The sequence below is a fragment of the Tamandua tetradactyla genome, chromosome X (genome assembly GCF_023851605.1).
Source record: "Tamandua tetradactyla isolate mTamTet1 chromosome X, mTamTet1.pri, whole genome shotgun sequence".
Lineage (NCBI taxonomy): Eukaryota > Metazoa > Chordata > Mammalia > Pilosa > Myrmecophagidae > Tamandua > Tamandua tetradactyla.
Window position 1 is genome coordinate 113,156,760 of NC_135353.1, and position 17,331 is coordinate 113,174,090.

Genomic DNA, 17,331 nt, shown 5'->3' on the forward strand with positions numbered 1-17,331 from the left:
TTAATTTATAAGTGCCAAAATATCATTTCTGTGCTCAACATAGTAAATTTCATATATCTATATTTATAATTTTTCCCCCTGTTGACGCATTTATTTGAGAGCAAGTTACAGACATTGGGACACTTTACTCCTAAATACTTCCGTAAGTGGATGAAAAAGCAAGAACTCAAATTAACCTAGTAAGGGGCTTTCTAGTTGTTTGGGAATGATAAATGGGATCCTTGTCATCCATTACGAGGCTAAACTGTTACCACGCTAAATAAGGTGGACTGACTTTTCTTTTTATTACCAATAATCCAAAGAGAGAAAAACCAATGGTTGATGTTGTTTGACCTCTAGTCCAGAGGACTTAATCCTCTGTCTGTGCAGCAATAGCCATAAATGATGAAAGAGAACACACATATACTTAGCACCTATTATATAACAGGCACTTTCCACATAATTCTCCCTTTGGTAGTACTCATTAAAGTCAATATTATTTCTATTTTACATGTGAAGAGTAAGTTTTGAAATAACTTGCTTATACTAGTAGAATAGGTAGCAGCTGACCAAATTTAGGGTCTTTACATGCTCCACAGCACTCCTCTGTGCACCTAGCTCACCCCTACCAGACAAATCCCTTTAAGGGGTCCAGCCCTATCCATTCCTCACTCTGTCTCCAGGGATGATTTCTCTTACCTAAGCTTTCACGAAGTTATTAAGTTAAAGCAGATTGTTGTGTTCAAAATAAATCTCAGTGGATGGAGAGAGAATGGGGGAAGGTGAAACAACTGTTCACCCTGCCTTGCATTTGGTTTTTTTTAGAGCCCCTCTTCTTAAAGTGGGAGTGGCCAGCAGCTGTCTTGACAATAATCACCAAGGTTACTGAAGGAGTGTGGGGTGGCGGCGCCACAAGGGGGAAAGGCTGATGAGTTGAACTCCAGGTTTTAAATAAACATTTGTCACTCTCCTTTTTCCAAAGCGCTCTCATGCGGGTGCAGTGACCGTGGCAGTGCCGTTGATTGCAACACTGATGGCGCACCCGTCCGTTATTACCTGTATTAGATTCAAGGGCTTCAAATGTAGTGCAAAAGACGGTTCTGAGGGACAGCCAAGAGGTTCAGAGGGTAGCCATAGGTTCTAGGGCGATGGATGCATAGCCGTCACCTTCCAGAAAGACTTAGTTCGCCGCCGCCACAGACCGCGGCGCCACTTCCCAATTCGAGAGCCCCGCCTTACCCTGTCCCCTCAGTCATAGCTGTTGATACTGAGCCCAGCAAAGCTGCCCCCGCCTCAGCTGAAGACGAAGAAGCCAAAGCCTCAGTGCCTGAACCCGGCCCCGTCTCCCCCACTCCAACTTCCCCTACCCAATCCGGCCCCTCCTCTACCCTGGTCCTCAGCCTTCAGTATCTCGCCTGATCTCCATCGTCCATCCTGAAGCTTGCCTTGTCCCCACCTTGTCACAGCCGCCTGTATACCCGCCCCGCCTCCCCACAGCCCCCTAAATTCCACCCCGGCCCCGCCACTGCTCCCAACCTTTCCCATTTATCGTTGCCTCTGAACCTGTCCCTGCTGCCGCTGTCCTCGCCGCGCTGGAACCCCGCCCCACCCAGCCCGGACTCCATCTCCGCACCCGCGGCCATCAGTCCAGGGGTCCCACCAGCCCCCTTTGCCGCTTCCCCAGTGAAGCCAGCATGTGAGGATCTGGAAAGTAAACTCGCCAAATCCGCAGAAAGAATCCAGCATTTGTAGAAGGTAGAAGATAACTTTGACGTCCTTCCAAAAAAGCCCTGTATTTGCAGTGTTGTGTACCAGTTCTTGCCTTTGTGCCAGGAAGACGTGTAGGTACCAGTGAACTACGTTGCACTTGGGAATAACTTTTTACAAGTGCTCTGTACAGCAGGCTTGATTCCATACCAGGAAAAATAAATCCGCTACGTAAGAATTAGATTATTTCAAGAAAATATGAATTCCAATTTCAAAGTTGAAATGCCAGAATACATGTCTGGAATGGGTAGCCAGGCAAGTGAAATCTTTTCTATAAAAGATGCTAAAAGTAACACAGAAGTTGGCGAAAGGGAGCTAATCCATTATAAACTTATTTCAAACTCCCCTAAAGTCCATGGTTTTGAAGCTTACTTGGCAGCAGGAATGAAGTTCAATGCCAGTTTGCCTAGTGATAAAGAGGAACTGTGAGCTCTAGAACAATAGCAAAAGTGGAAGATTTGATAGATGAATTTGACAGAAATCCTCATACTGTATTTACAGGTGAAGAAAAGGATAAAATTTCATTGAAGAAGAAAGACAGGGGAAAGAGGTATGTAAACATGTTACCTAAAATAACTGACATTCCTACTCAGGGTAGTTCTCAATTTGGGGTTACAAATGCAAACCAGGGTGTAGGCTCAATGGATGATGACAGTATAGATGAAGATAATCTTGTGCCAACCATATATTTTTCCCATTCTGTTTAACCTATAAAAGAGTTCGAATAAAATACAGGAGAAAATATCACTTATAAATTCAGTGAGAAGAAAGACGGCAACAAGTGTAAGAGAAAAAATATCTGCATCAGTTGTACACCAGGTCTGTCAAATATCAAAGCACTTACCGATATTTACAAAACTTTTGTTGATGTGGTGAATGGTGAATATGTCCCCCCCACACACATATCAATTTTGAAGCCTCCCAAAGGAAAGACTTGTAATACCAGTGAAAGCACTGCTGCTGGCATTAATGAACAAGGAAGAGCTTTGGAAAGCAGTAGCCATAAAGAAGACATTTTTAGTATCAGTGAAGATAGTGGAAAGGAAAAAAAGCAGGAGCAAGAAGACCCTCCAAAGGAAAATCTGACTTCCCCTGAATTATCTGAGATGAATGAAAAAGTTCCATGTCCAATCATTGCTTTCTCTTTGCAAATGGAGCAGAAAGAAGGATCAGGAAAAAAAAAATGCGAATAGAGGTTTTCAAAGCTCATGATTGCCAGGCTGCAGCAGAAAATCCAGCTCCAGTTCTGAAATGAAAGTTTGCAATGTATTGAAAACTTAGAGTAGGTATATTAGATATATTACAAATATAGTCCTGTTAATTTGACAATAGACTTTTTTTTTTACTTACAAATGTTACTTTTGGAAAAAAAATGAGAAACAAATGTTAAATACGTATAGCCAGAATATTTTATTAATTCCAAAATAAACTGTCAATTTGGTTGTTGCTTGCTTTATGATACAGAAGTAAAACATTTATTTTTTCAAAGAACACTGCTGAATATGTTGCTTTTGCAATTCAAACTAAATATACAGTTTTGTATGAACTATAACAGACCACTACAGAAAAACTTAAAACTTCTCAGTTGATTTACAATTATATTTAATTAATTGCCTTTTATTTTCCAGACATTTTTGTATCTCCCTCCCATCATTGAAGATTTTGCAATCAGATGGGAACTTAAAAATCTAATATCTTTTCTCCTGGACATTCAATTTAATAATATACTAATATAAAAGGCAGAAGTTTGAGACAGGAAATTTATATGCACTGGAAAGACATTAAATAGACTTTTGAAATTAGAAAATGTTTGTTGCTGTTGTTTTTAGCAAAACACCACTGTGTCTCTTGGTTTCCAAATGCCCAGAGGAGAGAGTCCAAACCCTTAAGTAGTACTGTACATATAAAGCTTTTTTTTGCGTAACTTACTGCCATTTCTGGCCTTAATACAGCTAAGATCCACTGAACTCCCTACCATTCCCCCAAAGTACTCCATTCCCTTGGTTCACATTGTTGCCTCTCTATTGTTTCTTCTCCACTTTATCTGCTTAGCAAATCCCTACTTATTCGTCAAAACAAGTTCAAAAAGTACTTTCTTTTCAATGCATTTCTTACCTACCCTGGGAAGAATTAGTCTCACCATTTCTATATCTGTCTTATTTCATTTACATTACAGATATATGTATATCTGTCTGCCACCAAATTGTCAGCTTTTTGTCTTCAGCACTTGAGATGGACTTTGACATGTTGGCATATCCTCAATAAAGTTTAATTAATGAAAGGAAAACACAACTCTGCCATAAAAAGGCTTGAGGTTAATTCAGGTACTATGAAAAAAAGCAATTCAAGGGCTTTCAATATCCAAACTCGAAGTAGCTACTTGAAATTATTTGTCAGCACTGGAACTGGGTGGCAACAGGGAAAGGCTGAGAAGGCCGAGACCAGAAAGAGAAAAGTGAGTCCTTGAAGGATAAAATGGGTCACTTAAAGAGAGGGATACTTGAATATCGGCTTTGAACATCAAGCTCCATTCTCTTTATGCATATATACCTTCACATGGCATTTGGGGCTGTCTGTGACTGGCTCCATGCTTTATACGCCACCATTCCCTTTCTTGTGTGAGCATACTCTCCAGTAAACAGAATTCCTTTTTTCATAAAATATGTTCTTCTCTTAGCATCCATGCTCATTGTTCCTAGGATTTCCTCTCTCTGGTAAAAGTACAGAAGTGCCATTTCCTCATGCCACCTTCCATGATTCCCTACCTGAATTTAAGCTCTGCCTCTTTTGTGCCCATCTCATACTTTACTGTCATTATTACAGCAATAACACAAAGCTTGGGACCAACCATGCAGGGTAGGCCTAGGGATTAATGGATGTCAGTCAAGGCATAGGCTGGCACAATCAGGGGGACAGTGTTCCAGAAAGGGAGCAGTGGCTGTTCAAATGTCAAAGAGAAAGGCCATCACATCTGGGCAGCTCATGCATTGTTGGATGCTCTCCCTCCGGGCAGAGGCTAAGGCACGGGTTTCTTGAAAAAGGCGGTGTCCTTCCTCAGTGAGCCTCCAGAGGCAAGACCGAGGTTTTGCATTGGCCCCATCCTGAAGGCTGTCCGGTACTTTCTCAAAGCTGCCCAGGAAGCAGAGGTTGTGGCGGATGGTATTCTTCCAGCCATCTGGAGCTGTCCAGTAAAAAGGGAAATGCTGTTGGGTGAAATTGTAGATCTCTTGCACGTTGAGGCCACAGGGGGGGCTGTTTCTTAATGCCAGGGCAATTAGGTGGCTGTAATTGAGGGGTGGCCGGGGCCAGGACCTCTTCTGGCTGTTGGTTTGCAACAGTTTTGGGCTCTGACAGCACTTCTCTTTGTTAGGGGACTGGAGGGCTGCAGAAGAGTCGCAATCTTGTTCCTCAGCCTTCTCCTCTTCTGTGAGCTCCCAGTCGCTAGCGGAAGAAGTGAACAGCTTCTGTAGGGGAGACTGCTCTCTGGAGGAAGATGGCAGGGACTCGGCCACGGTGGCCTCCGAACATTTAAACTCTTTATTGTTTGAGGGTGGCTGAGCGGATGGAGGCATGTTTGTCGGATTCTTTTGCTTATGGGGATTTGGGGCCTTCTGGATGCCAGGGGAGCACACAATGTTGGGGTTCACCCACATCCATGGATTGGGGTCATAGTCAGGACCATCCCCATCAGGATTGGGTCTCCTCTCCAGAGGCAGCTTTGGGGGCTCCGTTATTTTGAGTCTGTATCTGGCAAGGCTCTGTTCAGCCAGGGGGCGCTGGTCTGTGGTGCGGGATAAGAAAAACTCATTCCCCATGTCCCAGTCCAGTAGCCCTGGAACCTGCCCATGAAGACTGTACCAAAACTCAGGACTGTTTAGTTTGAGGTCCATCTTTGGTGGAGGGATGGGTGGAGGGAAACTTCCAATAGGACAGAGGTCTCTAAAGGCACTTCTCAAAGCCTTTGCTGGGGCACTGTTTTTGATGGAATATATCTCTTCTAGGAAGCTTATCACGAGGGCTGCTAGAAATTGTGGAAAAGGGGGCACCAAAGCCTCAATGATAAAGTGGTCAGACTGTGAGAAACCTCAGCCTCCTGGAACAGAGCTCAATACAGGGAAGTAATTAAAAGCAGCAGGGAAAAAGTCTGATGTGGAATTCCTAAGCTTTCTTTGCCAGCATAAGTAAGGAGTCCCCAGGTGAGACCTATAAACTTTGAATTATATGCAAACTAAGGTGACTTGCTTGAGAGATGATTACCTGGTATATCCTTCAATTCTTGATGGGTTTAATTAATGATGAGATAAACATGTACAGATCTCATTATATCTCTAAGTATTTTTAAAAAAATAATTTCATTTTTAGTGTTTTTTGGACTTTTGTCAACTTCTTTCACGTAGATAATCTCAACTGATTCTCAGGATAGACCTGCAAAATAACACAGTGGGTATTATTAGCCCATGTTACTGATAAGGGAATTGAGATTTACAGGAAGTAAAATAATTTAAGATTACATACCTAAGGAAGTAGCAGAACTAGATCTACAGCCCAGGTCTTCTGATCCTTTCACTACACCACTGTCTCTTGATTACATTCAACATACAATATAAAGTAGGCAGCAATGTGTGTAATAACCCAATTTTTAGAGTACATTGGTAACTATCAGGAGATTGTCCATGATAGTCTCAAACCCATGCTGGCAGTGAACCTTTAAGTTATAGTCAATCTTGTTCTGGGAAATAGCTGGCTTCCTTCTCCCTAGATCACCTTCTCAGTAACTGATTTCTTAGCTGTATGCTGAAGACAGCAGGACCAAATAAAGATATGCCAGGCCACACAAGATCCTGAAAGCCCCAGAGCTTGTCTTCCCAGTATGTCCCACCCAAGGACATTCTTAGGAAAAACAAAATGGAAAGGTTTCACTCAATCCAATTTGCACATCATAGGATTATACCTTTTAAACATGCAGCAAATGCCAATGGGAGCTGTGGGGTGGGTCACACTTATCTCCCTATTGTTTCCCACCCTCCAACTCAAAAGCATCCTTCATACAAGCTGCCAGAGTGGTCTCTCCACTATACAAATATAATAATAATAATAATAATAATAATAATAATATCAACTGGTAACATGCACTGAGTGCTAAGTACTTTATATGGTTAACTCGTTGATCCTCAGAACAGCCCTATAAAGTAGGTACTTTCATTTTCTCACTTTAAGAGGAAAAAAAAAAGGGACAAAAAAGCCTAACTCACATAGCTAGTGAAAGACAGAGCTGAGTTTCAAATACAGGCTGGCTGGCTGCAAAGCATATGATTTTACCCACTACAGTAACCTATTCTGTTTCTGTACTTGAACATAAAACCTCATGGCTTAATGCAGTATAAAGGACCCTTCAGGATCCCACTCCTGCTTACTTTTTCAGGATAATTTATCACTTCAGCCTCATTGCTTCGTACCACATATCCCAGAAACACAGAACTGCTTGGATTTCCACCATACACCCCACTTTTTTCTATATCTCTTTGCCCAAGGTGCCACCTCTGCTTGGAATGACCTACTCCCCATTGCCTTGACCTGGCTAACCCTTACTCATCTTTTAAGACTAAAGGAAGAATTCTCTAATAAAAATTCTGCTTCTACCTCTCCACGGTAGATTAATGAATCCCCTTCACAGTGAGGCACAAACTGACCTGGGCAAAGCAGGGGACTGACCCTGAACTATTCAGCTTATTATGCCAAACTGAGAGAGCCTGACAGTCTTGCAGTCTCAGCAGTCCCTTAGCCCATAAGTGCGTAATCTATGTGTTAGAGAATTTCTCTTCCCTCTTTACCAGGAACCCAGTCCAATCCTTAGGGACTGGCTAGTAAACTCACAGTCATAAAACATAAGATATAGGTTAGAGAATGGGGAGTGATTGTCTAATATGTACAGAATTTTTAACAAGGTTGAACTTAAATAGTTGGAAATGGATAGAGGTGAGAATAGTTCGTTATTAGGATTATAAGTAAGAGTGCTGAATTGTAGGCGAATTTGTTTGAAGGGGGCTGATTAGAGTCATGTGCCTTACCAGAAGGAAAGCTAGAGGTTAGAATATGTGATTGTATAACACAGTGAACCTTGAGGTGGATGTTGTTTAACACTACAAACGTAAATAAATTCTTTCTTGAACTAGTACAAATGTATGACACATACAAAATAATAGTGTGGTATATGGGGTAAAAGTACCTATTGCAAGCTATGGACTATATTAACAGCAATACTGTAATATTCTTTCATCAACAGTAACAAGTATACCACACAAATATTAAGAATCAATAATGGGGAGGATAAGGGGTATGGGGTATTTTGGGTTTTCTTTTTTTATGTCTGTTATTTTTCTTTTAGGAGCAATGAAGGTGGTCTAAAATTGAGTGGGATGATTGCACAACCATGTGATGATACTGTGAGACATTGATGATATATTTTGGATGGATTATATGGTATGTGAATATATCTCAAAAAGTTTGCAGCTTGAAAAAAATGGGAATACACAATGTCTCTAGAAAGAAATAGCTTTTGCAGCATGTGCATGCTTGCTCACTCTCTTAAACACACATAAACACACACACACACACAATCATGGTCCAGCAGCAGCAGCAGCAACAAAAATAGCACTTTTGCCTGTCATTAATTTTCAAAAGCATTCCTGTGCCCAGATTTTGGTTTCTGCTAAAAGGACGGGTAGGGAAAGTAGTTACATGTTTTGGGACTGGAAAATAAATACAATTTCTCTAAAAAATCTTTTTGTTGCTATAAACTAAGTATGCTTTCAAGAATGTCAAAGGCAATGTTAAAAGGATGGAAAGTCAATTTAAAGGAGCTCCTGCTACCAAACTGTGACTTTTTGCACGCATAAACTATAATTAGTTGAAACTAACTGTCTATAAAAGGCTAAATTCCAAATATCCAAAATTTTAAACAAAGGTATTTGTAATAGAAAAGAGCAAATATCATAGGATACACTAAATTTTGTTGCCTTTGTAAACAGGAAGCTGTTAAACGTGCATGGATTATTTGTTTCTTTACTTTAAGTATATATCCATGTACAAAGAATAAATATGTAGTTGTTTAAATTGGTGGGTAATCAGGTAAGAATAAACATGAGGAACAATACATCAGCCAGATGTGGTTCCAGAAAAACAGGTATCACACCAATGGCTGCTGTGTATGTTTGTGTTGGTTACGTGCTGCCTAAGGATGCCCAAACAGGGAGCATGGAATTTAGTCTTAGTGCTATTTTCCAAACCATGTGTGTTGGTCCTGGGGCTCTGTAAATCCAGAGGGATTACCTCTTTCTAATTCATACAGAGGAGCCATAAATCATTATGTGCTCACAAATTACATCATCTGAGAGAGGTATCTTTTTCTAATTCACATATAGACCACAGCCATGTATAACAAGAACTCTTAATATAGATTATTACTGATGGTCATACATACGAATCAGGTAGATTGGAGGTCCAACAGGGTGTTACAAGATGATAAATTAACATAATCTAAAGAAAAGAACTACCTAGGAAGACTCAATCCAATCTCTCATCTCCTAGGAATTGAATGAATCCTCTAGAAAGTCCTACTAATTATAATATAATGTGAATAAGGCATGCATAAACCTTAATATTGCTAACAGATTAGGTAAAGAGATCAAAATAACAGGGCAATGGGTACTGCCAAACATGCAAAAATTAAACGTTTCACTTCTGTTAATTACAAGTCACCAAAGTAATAACTATGCGAGAGACAATGACTTAGAAGTGCCATGAGGTAACAAGTAAAACACTGTTATTAAAAGCGTCTCAGCCAATACCACATAGCTGAATCACCTTGGACTAGTTAACCATATGTCCCCCAGTCCCCAGAAAATCAAACCATCGCATATTTTGTTACCTTGGCTTGTCTGAGATAGTATTTCTTTCTTCCTCCCAGTTAGGTAAGATTATCAAAACCCTAGGAAAATATAAACATAGTAAAACTACTGAAATAATGAGAAAGTATCAAAATAATTATAACATTAACCCTAGAAGGAAAAATACAAGTACAGAAATTAAACCCATGTCATTGATAATTTAGAAAAGGCTTAAACTTAAGTGCATGGATATATTTGTAATCACTGGATTTGTGTAAGTTTCACATACCACTCGCAGCTGGTTAAGGTATTTCAAAACTGTTAAACTTGTTAGCACGGTTTAAAAATTTTAGGGAATTTAATTAATCAAATTAGTAACCATTATTTAGATGGTCAATAAAAATTAGTTTTAAAAATTGTGTTTATTAACTATTTGAATTTAATAAAGTTGAGCAGTAAGCAAAACACAAGTAGTAGTGAATGTTCCTCTCCATTCACAAAAGCCATTAGACACCAAAGAATTTATGAAAGAATTTGCTATTTTAACATTGCTTTCATTAGCTTTACTCTTCAACAATCAAATTGACTTATCAAGTTCCTGGAGACCTCACTGTTCTCATACATACTCAAGACGATATGAGTTCAATTTTGGAGCATGTTAAGTTTGAAGTGCCTGTTGACTCATCAACTTATCTCTCCCACACTTGATTGGGCTTCAGTTTCCTCATCTATAAAACAAGAATAATAAAAAATCCTACCCCAATGAGTTATTGAGAATATCAAATGGGATATAATGAGGGGCTAACACTAGCATCTGGCACATATGAGCTTTCCATAAATTAAGTTTCTACTTATATTATTCCTCTTACGAGGAACATGAGTTCTTAAACATGAATATATCACCCCAAAATCATACTGGAAAACAAGAGCTGACATATTTTGGCAATCTTGATACTGGATTTTAAGCCTTAGTTTGGGAGCTGCAATCTGAGCCCAAATATCAATCCAACAATATTTTGAGTCCTGTTTTATTATAAGGCTTTGAGAGTCTTGAATTTGTGTGTGTGTGTGGGGACACCTTTTTATTTGGCATATTGTTTTCAAGTGTTCTGAGACACTTTGAAGACAAACAACCCCTTTTCATTGCCACTTAATGCTGGTTTTCCTCTCCCAAGGGTTCAACTTCAAGTGCCTGGTCAGGAAAGGAGGACTTTCTATAAAACAAAACAAAACAAAACATAAAAACAAATAAAAACCTTGCTGAGATGACTATATCCTATGGAATATTGCCTACAACTTAAGGAAAATAAATTGTTCTACAATAAATTAACACATACTTAATTTACTGATACATGCTTTAACCAGATCAGTATGTCATAATAATTTCATGCTTTGATAACGCTCTCCACTCTGCTCCAAACACATTAGCAATAATGAATGAGACTGTAGAGAGAAATAATCATGCTCAAAAAATAAGAAAAACCATCTCATTAGACCAGAAATGGACCAGAAACATAAAATGATGAGTGGAACCGAGGTCATTAGCTTGCTGAGCTCTGTATTATGAAGCAGGATTTGGAAGTCAGAAGTTTGGTTCCTTTGGGGGAATGGAGACCAAAGTCAGGGGCTAGGATGGGACTACCTCTGTTTGTGAAAAGCAGCTAAAACATACTGCTGCCAAACCCTGGCAAACTACAGGTGTAGGAAAGCAAAAGGTCACGGACAAAACCTTGCAAACAGGAGCTGAGCCAGGCTGCTTGCTAGCTATTGTGACGGGGTCTACTGGATCTGTTTGATATGCAGCATCCTCAATAATATCATGAGGCAGTAACTCAGAACTGCCTCTCTAAGATCTGGAAGTGGACTGAAGTTTAGAGGACTTGGAGGAAGCAACCAAAAGCCTTTTAGACAGAGATGGGTATATACACACAGGCTAATAAAGAGAGGTAGGTAAGAGGAAGAGGACAAAAACTTTCCATTCAAATTAGGCTGGAAATTAAAATTCCAAAATACTTGAATAAATTCAATAACAAGAAAAATAACCAGATCATTAATTCAATCCAGACAGCAATAATATTATGAAGCCATTTGGAAAACATATTAAAATAAGTATGTTTGGGATATTCAAGGAGATAAAGAGCTAACATTTAAAAATGCATGCAATGAAAAGAACAGGAAGATATGAAAAGGAAACAATTTAATAGTCTGAAAATAAAAAATGTCACCAAAATTTTAAAAATGCAATAGATGAGACAAACTCTGGATTGAATATGGTCAAAGAACAAATTAGTGAATGGGAAGATATACCAAAGAACTCACCCGGAAGGCAGCATAGAGTAATAAAATGATGAAAATATAGAAGAAAAGTTTAGTGACATGTAGGATGCATTATTTTGAGAAGCTCTAAGATTCATCTAATAGAAGTTCCAGAATCATTTGAAGAAAATGATAATAGCTGAAGAGAAATTGCTAAGACCTTTCCAGATCTGAAGAAAGACATGGGTTTTCAGATCAAAAGCCCAATAAACAGAATAAATAAAAATCAACCACTGACAGACACATTGAATAACATCTCATAACATAAGGAATAAAGTTATAGGAGAGATCAGTGCTCCATGAGACAACAGTGTTTCTCTGTTGGGTACTGGTGGAGTACTGTCGGTTCTCAGAATCTCTGAGAAGTCATCAGTACTTTTTATTTGCCCTTAATAATTGTATTTCCAAAATTATTTCAAGCCCAACATAACATTGAGACTATCATATTTTGTTTTGTAGCAGTGGAACACAGACATCAGAGGTGTGAGCACCTAGTTACAGAGAAAATAATTACCTCCCAAACTCTGCTGCACTGAAAAAGCTGTAGATAATGATGGTCATACAGGCTGTGTCAGGAGTGGGCTAATTGCTGATGCTTTAATTGATAAAGCAAAATAGAGGCACAGAACCACTGGTTCACCTTCAATAAGACAATGGCACTGGATATTGTAGCCTTGTTTGAGTCAAACCTAGCTGTGCAATTTGGAGATAACGCAGAATCAGGTGCCATGTTTCATTTCTTTGAAGTAACCTCAACTGTTTCATATAACTCTTTTGGGACTTCTGTATGTTGTGGTGGTTGAGCAAATTGGCTCTGCCTAGAAGGGTGGTCAGAGCTCCTTGTAAGAGGTTTACAACAAGGTGCTGAAGCCGTCCCACAGCTTTTTTTTTATTGAGATGCAAGTTACACACATTAAAATGCATAGAATGTGCATGTCCAGTTTGATCAATTTTGACAATGGTATATGCCCGTGTAACTAACATCCAAAACAAGATGTGGAGCATTTCTGCCTCCCCAGAGGGTTCTCTTATCCCCTTTCTAGTTAATTCTCATCCACCCTTGCAACTACTTTCTGACTTCTATCACCACAGATTAGTTCTGTTTATTCTTGTATTTTATGTAAAATGAATTCTACAATAATAATAATAAAGCAACAGTATTAAGAGCCACAAGGGGAAAAACAGCTCTCATCTAAAAGAATCAAACAGTCTGGGGACAGGCAACAACGGATGCTAGAAATACTTACAAATGCTGAATTTACTATCAACCTAGATCTTTGTACCTAACCATTATTCAAGTGTGAGAGCAAAATAAAGATATTTTCAGTGTTTAGTCAGAGTTCACTACAGATTGTCACTAGATGCACAGGTAAACAATGTATTTTAGCAATAAGAGAAGCAAATCCAGAGGGAAAACAATGGGGACAACAGAGAAAAAACAATGAACAAAACAACTGAAAAACTATATTTGATATAACTATAAAATCATAATGACTAATTTTGTGCTAAAAAGGGAAAAATGAAAACTATATCCAACAATAATAAGGAATGGTTCAATAGGTAACAAAAGCATACTAAAGCCCTTGCCATAGTTAAGAGGAAAGAAATACTGAATAACGGAATACTTTGCTAGAGAAGTATATAACTTTACATACATAAAAATATAAAGACATACAAAGAATATAATTTATATCATTCAAATCAGCAGAGGTAAAAGGAACAAAGAAGCAAAAAAAGCTAATGTTAAATTAAGAAAAAAATGATAATACAACTAATTCAAAATATATCAATAAACATAATAAATGTAAAAAATTAACCTCACTTTATAAAAACAGATTATCAGAATAGTTTTTAAATCCAGTTATATGCTATTTACAAAGGCTATACTTAAAATCATATCAGGGTGAGGCAACGGTGGCTCAGTGGCAGAATTCTCCCCTGCCATGCCAGAGACCCGGGTTCAATTCCCGGACCCTGCCTATGCCAAAAAAATGAAAAGAAAACCAAATCAAATCATTAAAAATAAAGAGATACATAATGCCAAACCAAAAAAGTTAGTGCAACAATATTAGTATCAGAGAAAATACAATTAAAGACAAAAAGCATCAATAACAAAGATGAACACTCCTTAGTAATAAGAGAAATAATACACCATGGACTTGGATGCATGTCACTAGGTGACAAAAAATAAATACATGTATAAGGGATAATATAATATGTTAAAGATAATGCAATGTATGAAGCAAAACCTGACAGAATTATAAGGAGTTGTTTACAAAGCCAAAAACAAGAAAGATGTATACTACCCTCTATTACAAACAGATCAGCAAGACAAAAAAATGATAAATAGCCTTGAACAAAATTTAAAAGACTGACATATAGAGAGAGATAATATGGCACCCAACAAATAGAGAATATACATTCTTTTCAAGTCTTTACAAAAATTTGTCACTTACTAGGAATTCTCAATATTTCAAATAATCTATCATACAGACCTTTTCACAGATCACAATGCAATTAACCATAAAATATAGTATAAGCAAAACAAAAAATTACTTAGAAACATCAAAAATAACTCCTTACAATCTCATCGATTAAAGAAGAGTTATGAATGAAAATTACAAAATATTCAAACAAAACAGCAATGAATACACTACATACTGAAATGTGTGAGATATAAGAAAGGGGAATTTAAAGAGGCATTTATAACTTTAAATGAATGATTTTATTGAAAAGTAGGAAATATTGAATACAAATTACATCTGCCACCAAAAAGATAGACATAAACAACAAAGTTAACTCTTATTAAAGTATATAAAAGATTAATTTAACAGGAATGCCATGTTTATATACTGAAGACTCAGTATCATAAAGGTATCAATATCTGTAATTCACTCTAAAATTAAACACCACTCCAATCAAAATCGCAGAAGGATAGGTTAAAAAAAAACTTTTCAAGTTAATCCTTAATATTATAGGGAGGAGCAAAAGGCCAAGAATAAATAAGACATAGTAAAGAAAACACAGTGAGGAGATTTGCCCTACCAGAAGCTAAGACTTAAAAATCTGTACTAAATTAAAACTCTGTTATTAACAAAAGGGAAGATAAGAAGGAAACAGGACCAGAGTCCAGAAAAAAATTTGTTTACCTCCTTAGCATTTATCACTCCCTAACATGTTATATAATTTTATTATTTATTTTATTTTCTGTCTGTCCACTGGAATATAAGGTCAACAAAACAGAGATTTTTGCCTGTTTGTTTTTAATGATGTATCCCAAGTGCCTTAAACAGTGCCTGACTGAAAACAGATCATCAATAAACATTGTTTGAATGAATTAATAAACATGTACATATGAAAAACAAAACTGTAAATATTTTAGAAGAAAATAAAGGGTAATAAATATATTTCTGCCTTTGGAGTAGGGAAATACACCAAAAATTATATAAAAATATAAAGCTGTGTATACACTAAAGCCCTTAAAACTAAGGTTAAAGACAAGCCACAGCAGACTGAAAGATAGTTATGAGACACACAAACAAGACTACATAAGGAACTCCTAAATACCAAAAGGACAAATAAACCAGAAGAAGATGCAAAAGATAAGAACAGATTCATTTGAAAAAAAAAACCCCTGAATAATCAATAAAAACACAAAAGAGATACTCAACCTCACTAGTAATCAGAGAAATGCAAATTACAACAAAAATAAGATGATGTTACACACAATCAATTAACAGTATCTAGTAAACTCGGAAATACTTAAAACTTACAACCTGGGAAGTTTACTTCTAGGCATATAATATAGAAAAATTCTTGTACATGTGCACACATAAAAAATATATAAGAGAAACAACACTTTTTGAAATGATAAGGCAATCAAAACCAAACAACAGACAAAATGTCCACAGCAGGAAAAAGGACATATAAATTATGGTATAATCATATAATGGACTACTGTACTATTAGAATAATAAACTGAAGCTACACCTATCAATATGGATTCATTTAAAAATATGTTGAATAAAAAAACAAGTTACAACGAATATATACTGAATGCTATCATTTAAGTGAAATTTTAAAAGCTGCAAGCCAAAACTATTTTGCCTATCTAGATTTAAAAACGTGTAGGAAAAGTTTAAAACCATGCAGGGGGAGGAAGGAGAATAAGATTAGGGAGAATAACACAGGGAGTTTCAACAACGTCTGTATTGTAAGAAAAAATAAATTATGAGGTACCAATTCACAGCCATCATGTTGGTAAAAATTTACACACACACACACACACACACACACACACACAGTGGCATCAAGCTTCGGCAAGAAAGAGGGGAAACATTCTTATCCACTACCTGTGAGATTATAAATTAGTGCAGCCATTTTAATGGGCAGTTTGTCAGTGATCATGAAAATTTACAATCTGCCTACCTTAATTTTGACTTCTACGTGTGTGCTCTAGAGAACACTTGTAACTGCGCTTAAGCAAACTTGTAAGAGAATGTTACTCACAATAGTGCTTGGAATGCTGAAAAATAAGCGAACTGTCCATCAGTATGGAAATATGTGAATTAAACACAGTAGAATACTATGTAGCTTTTTGAAAGAACCAATTTTTTGTAGAAAAAGGGCAAGCACTATAGGAAAATTATTTGGTGGAAAAAGTCAAGTTGTACCAGGTTATGTTAAGTTAGAGTCCTAGAGCTCACCAGAGACAGGGCTGCCCGGAGTGAGAAGAGGACCCAAGTGCAGGTTATAATCAAAAGCCTACCTGTGGGGCGGGCTACGGTGGCTCAGTGGCAGAGTTCTCACTTGCCATGCCTGAGGCCCGGGTTCGATTACTGGTGCCTGCAGATGAAAAAAAAAAACCTACCTGTGGGGTGCAAGGGTGGTTCAATGGTAGAATTCTTGCCTGCCATGTGGAGGACACGGTTGGATTTGATTCCCGGTGCCTGCACATGCAAAACAAACAAACAAACAAACAAAAAAACCCTACCTGTGAGGTGTAAGGGTGGTTCAGTGGTAGAAGGTGGTTCAGTGGTAGAATTCTCGCCTACCAAGCGGGAGACACGGTTGGATTCCAGCCCAGGCACTTCCCCAAAACAAAACAAACAAGCAAACAAACAGGCAAAAAACAAACAAAAATTCAACAAACACTGCTGCAATAACAAGATACTCATGTGGGAAAAGAACGAAATATGACCCCCGCCATACAGCATACAAATAATAATAATAATAATAATAATAATAATAATAATAATAATAAAGCCTACCTGTATTGGTGAGGAGGATTCTGATGTAGCAGAGCTGATCAGAAGACCTCCCACAGAAAAGTAAAATGCCCTGTTAATGGCGGCACTAACTCGAAACTCCGCCAACGCAAAAG

General features: G+C 37.8%; 1 protein-coding gene across 3 annotated transcripts; it reads right to left on the reverse strand.

The window, feature by feature from the left end:
• Positions 1-3,256: 3,256 nt before the first annotated feature.
• FOXR2 (forkhead box R2) lies at positions 3,257-17,331 on the reverse strand. Of its 3 annotated transcripts, none has more exons than XM_077145100.1 (4): positions 17,219-17,331; positions 16,819-16,897; positions 9,674-9,733; positions 3,257-6,171 (listed from the first exon to the last, which is right to left on the reverse strand). In XM_077145100.1, exon 4 carries the CDS (start codon positions 5,634-5,636, stop codon positions 4,689-4,691), a length of 948 nt encoding a protein of 315 aa, XP_077001215.1. In that variant the 5' UTR covers positions 5,637-6,171; positions 9,674-9,733; positions 16,819-16,897; positions 17,219-17,331; the 3' UTR covers positions 3,257-4,688. The 3 variants fall into 3 exon arrangements, with proteins under 3 accessions (XP_077001215.1, XP_077001213.1, XP_077001214.1); XM_077145098.1 differs by lacking the exon at positions 16,819-16,897 and adding an exon at positions 16,942-17,037; XM_077145099.1 differs by having other exon boundaries at positions 16,819-17,037.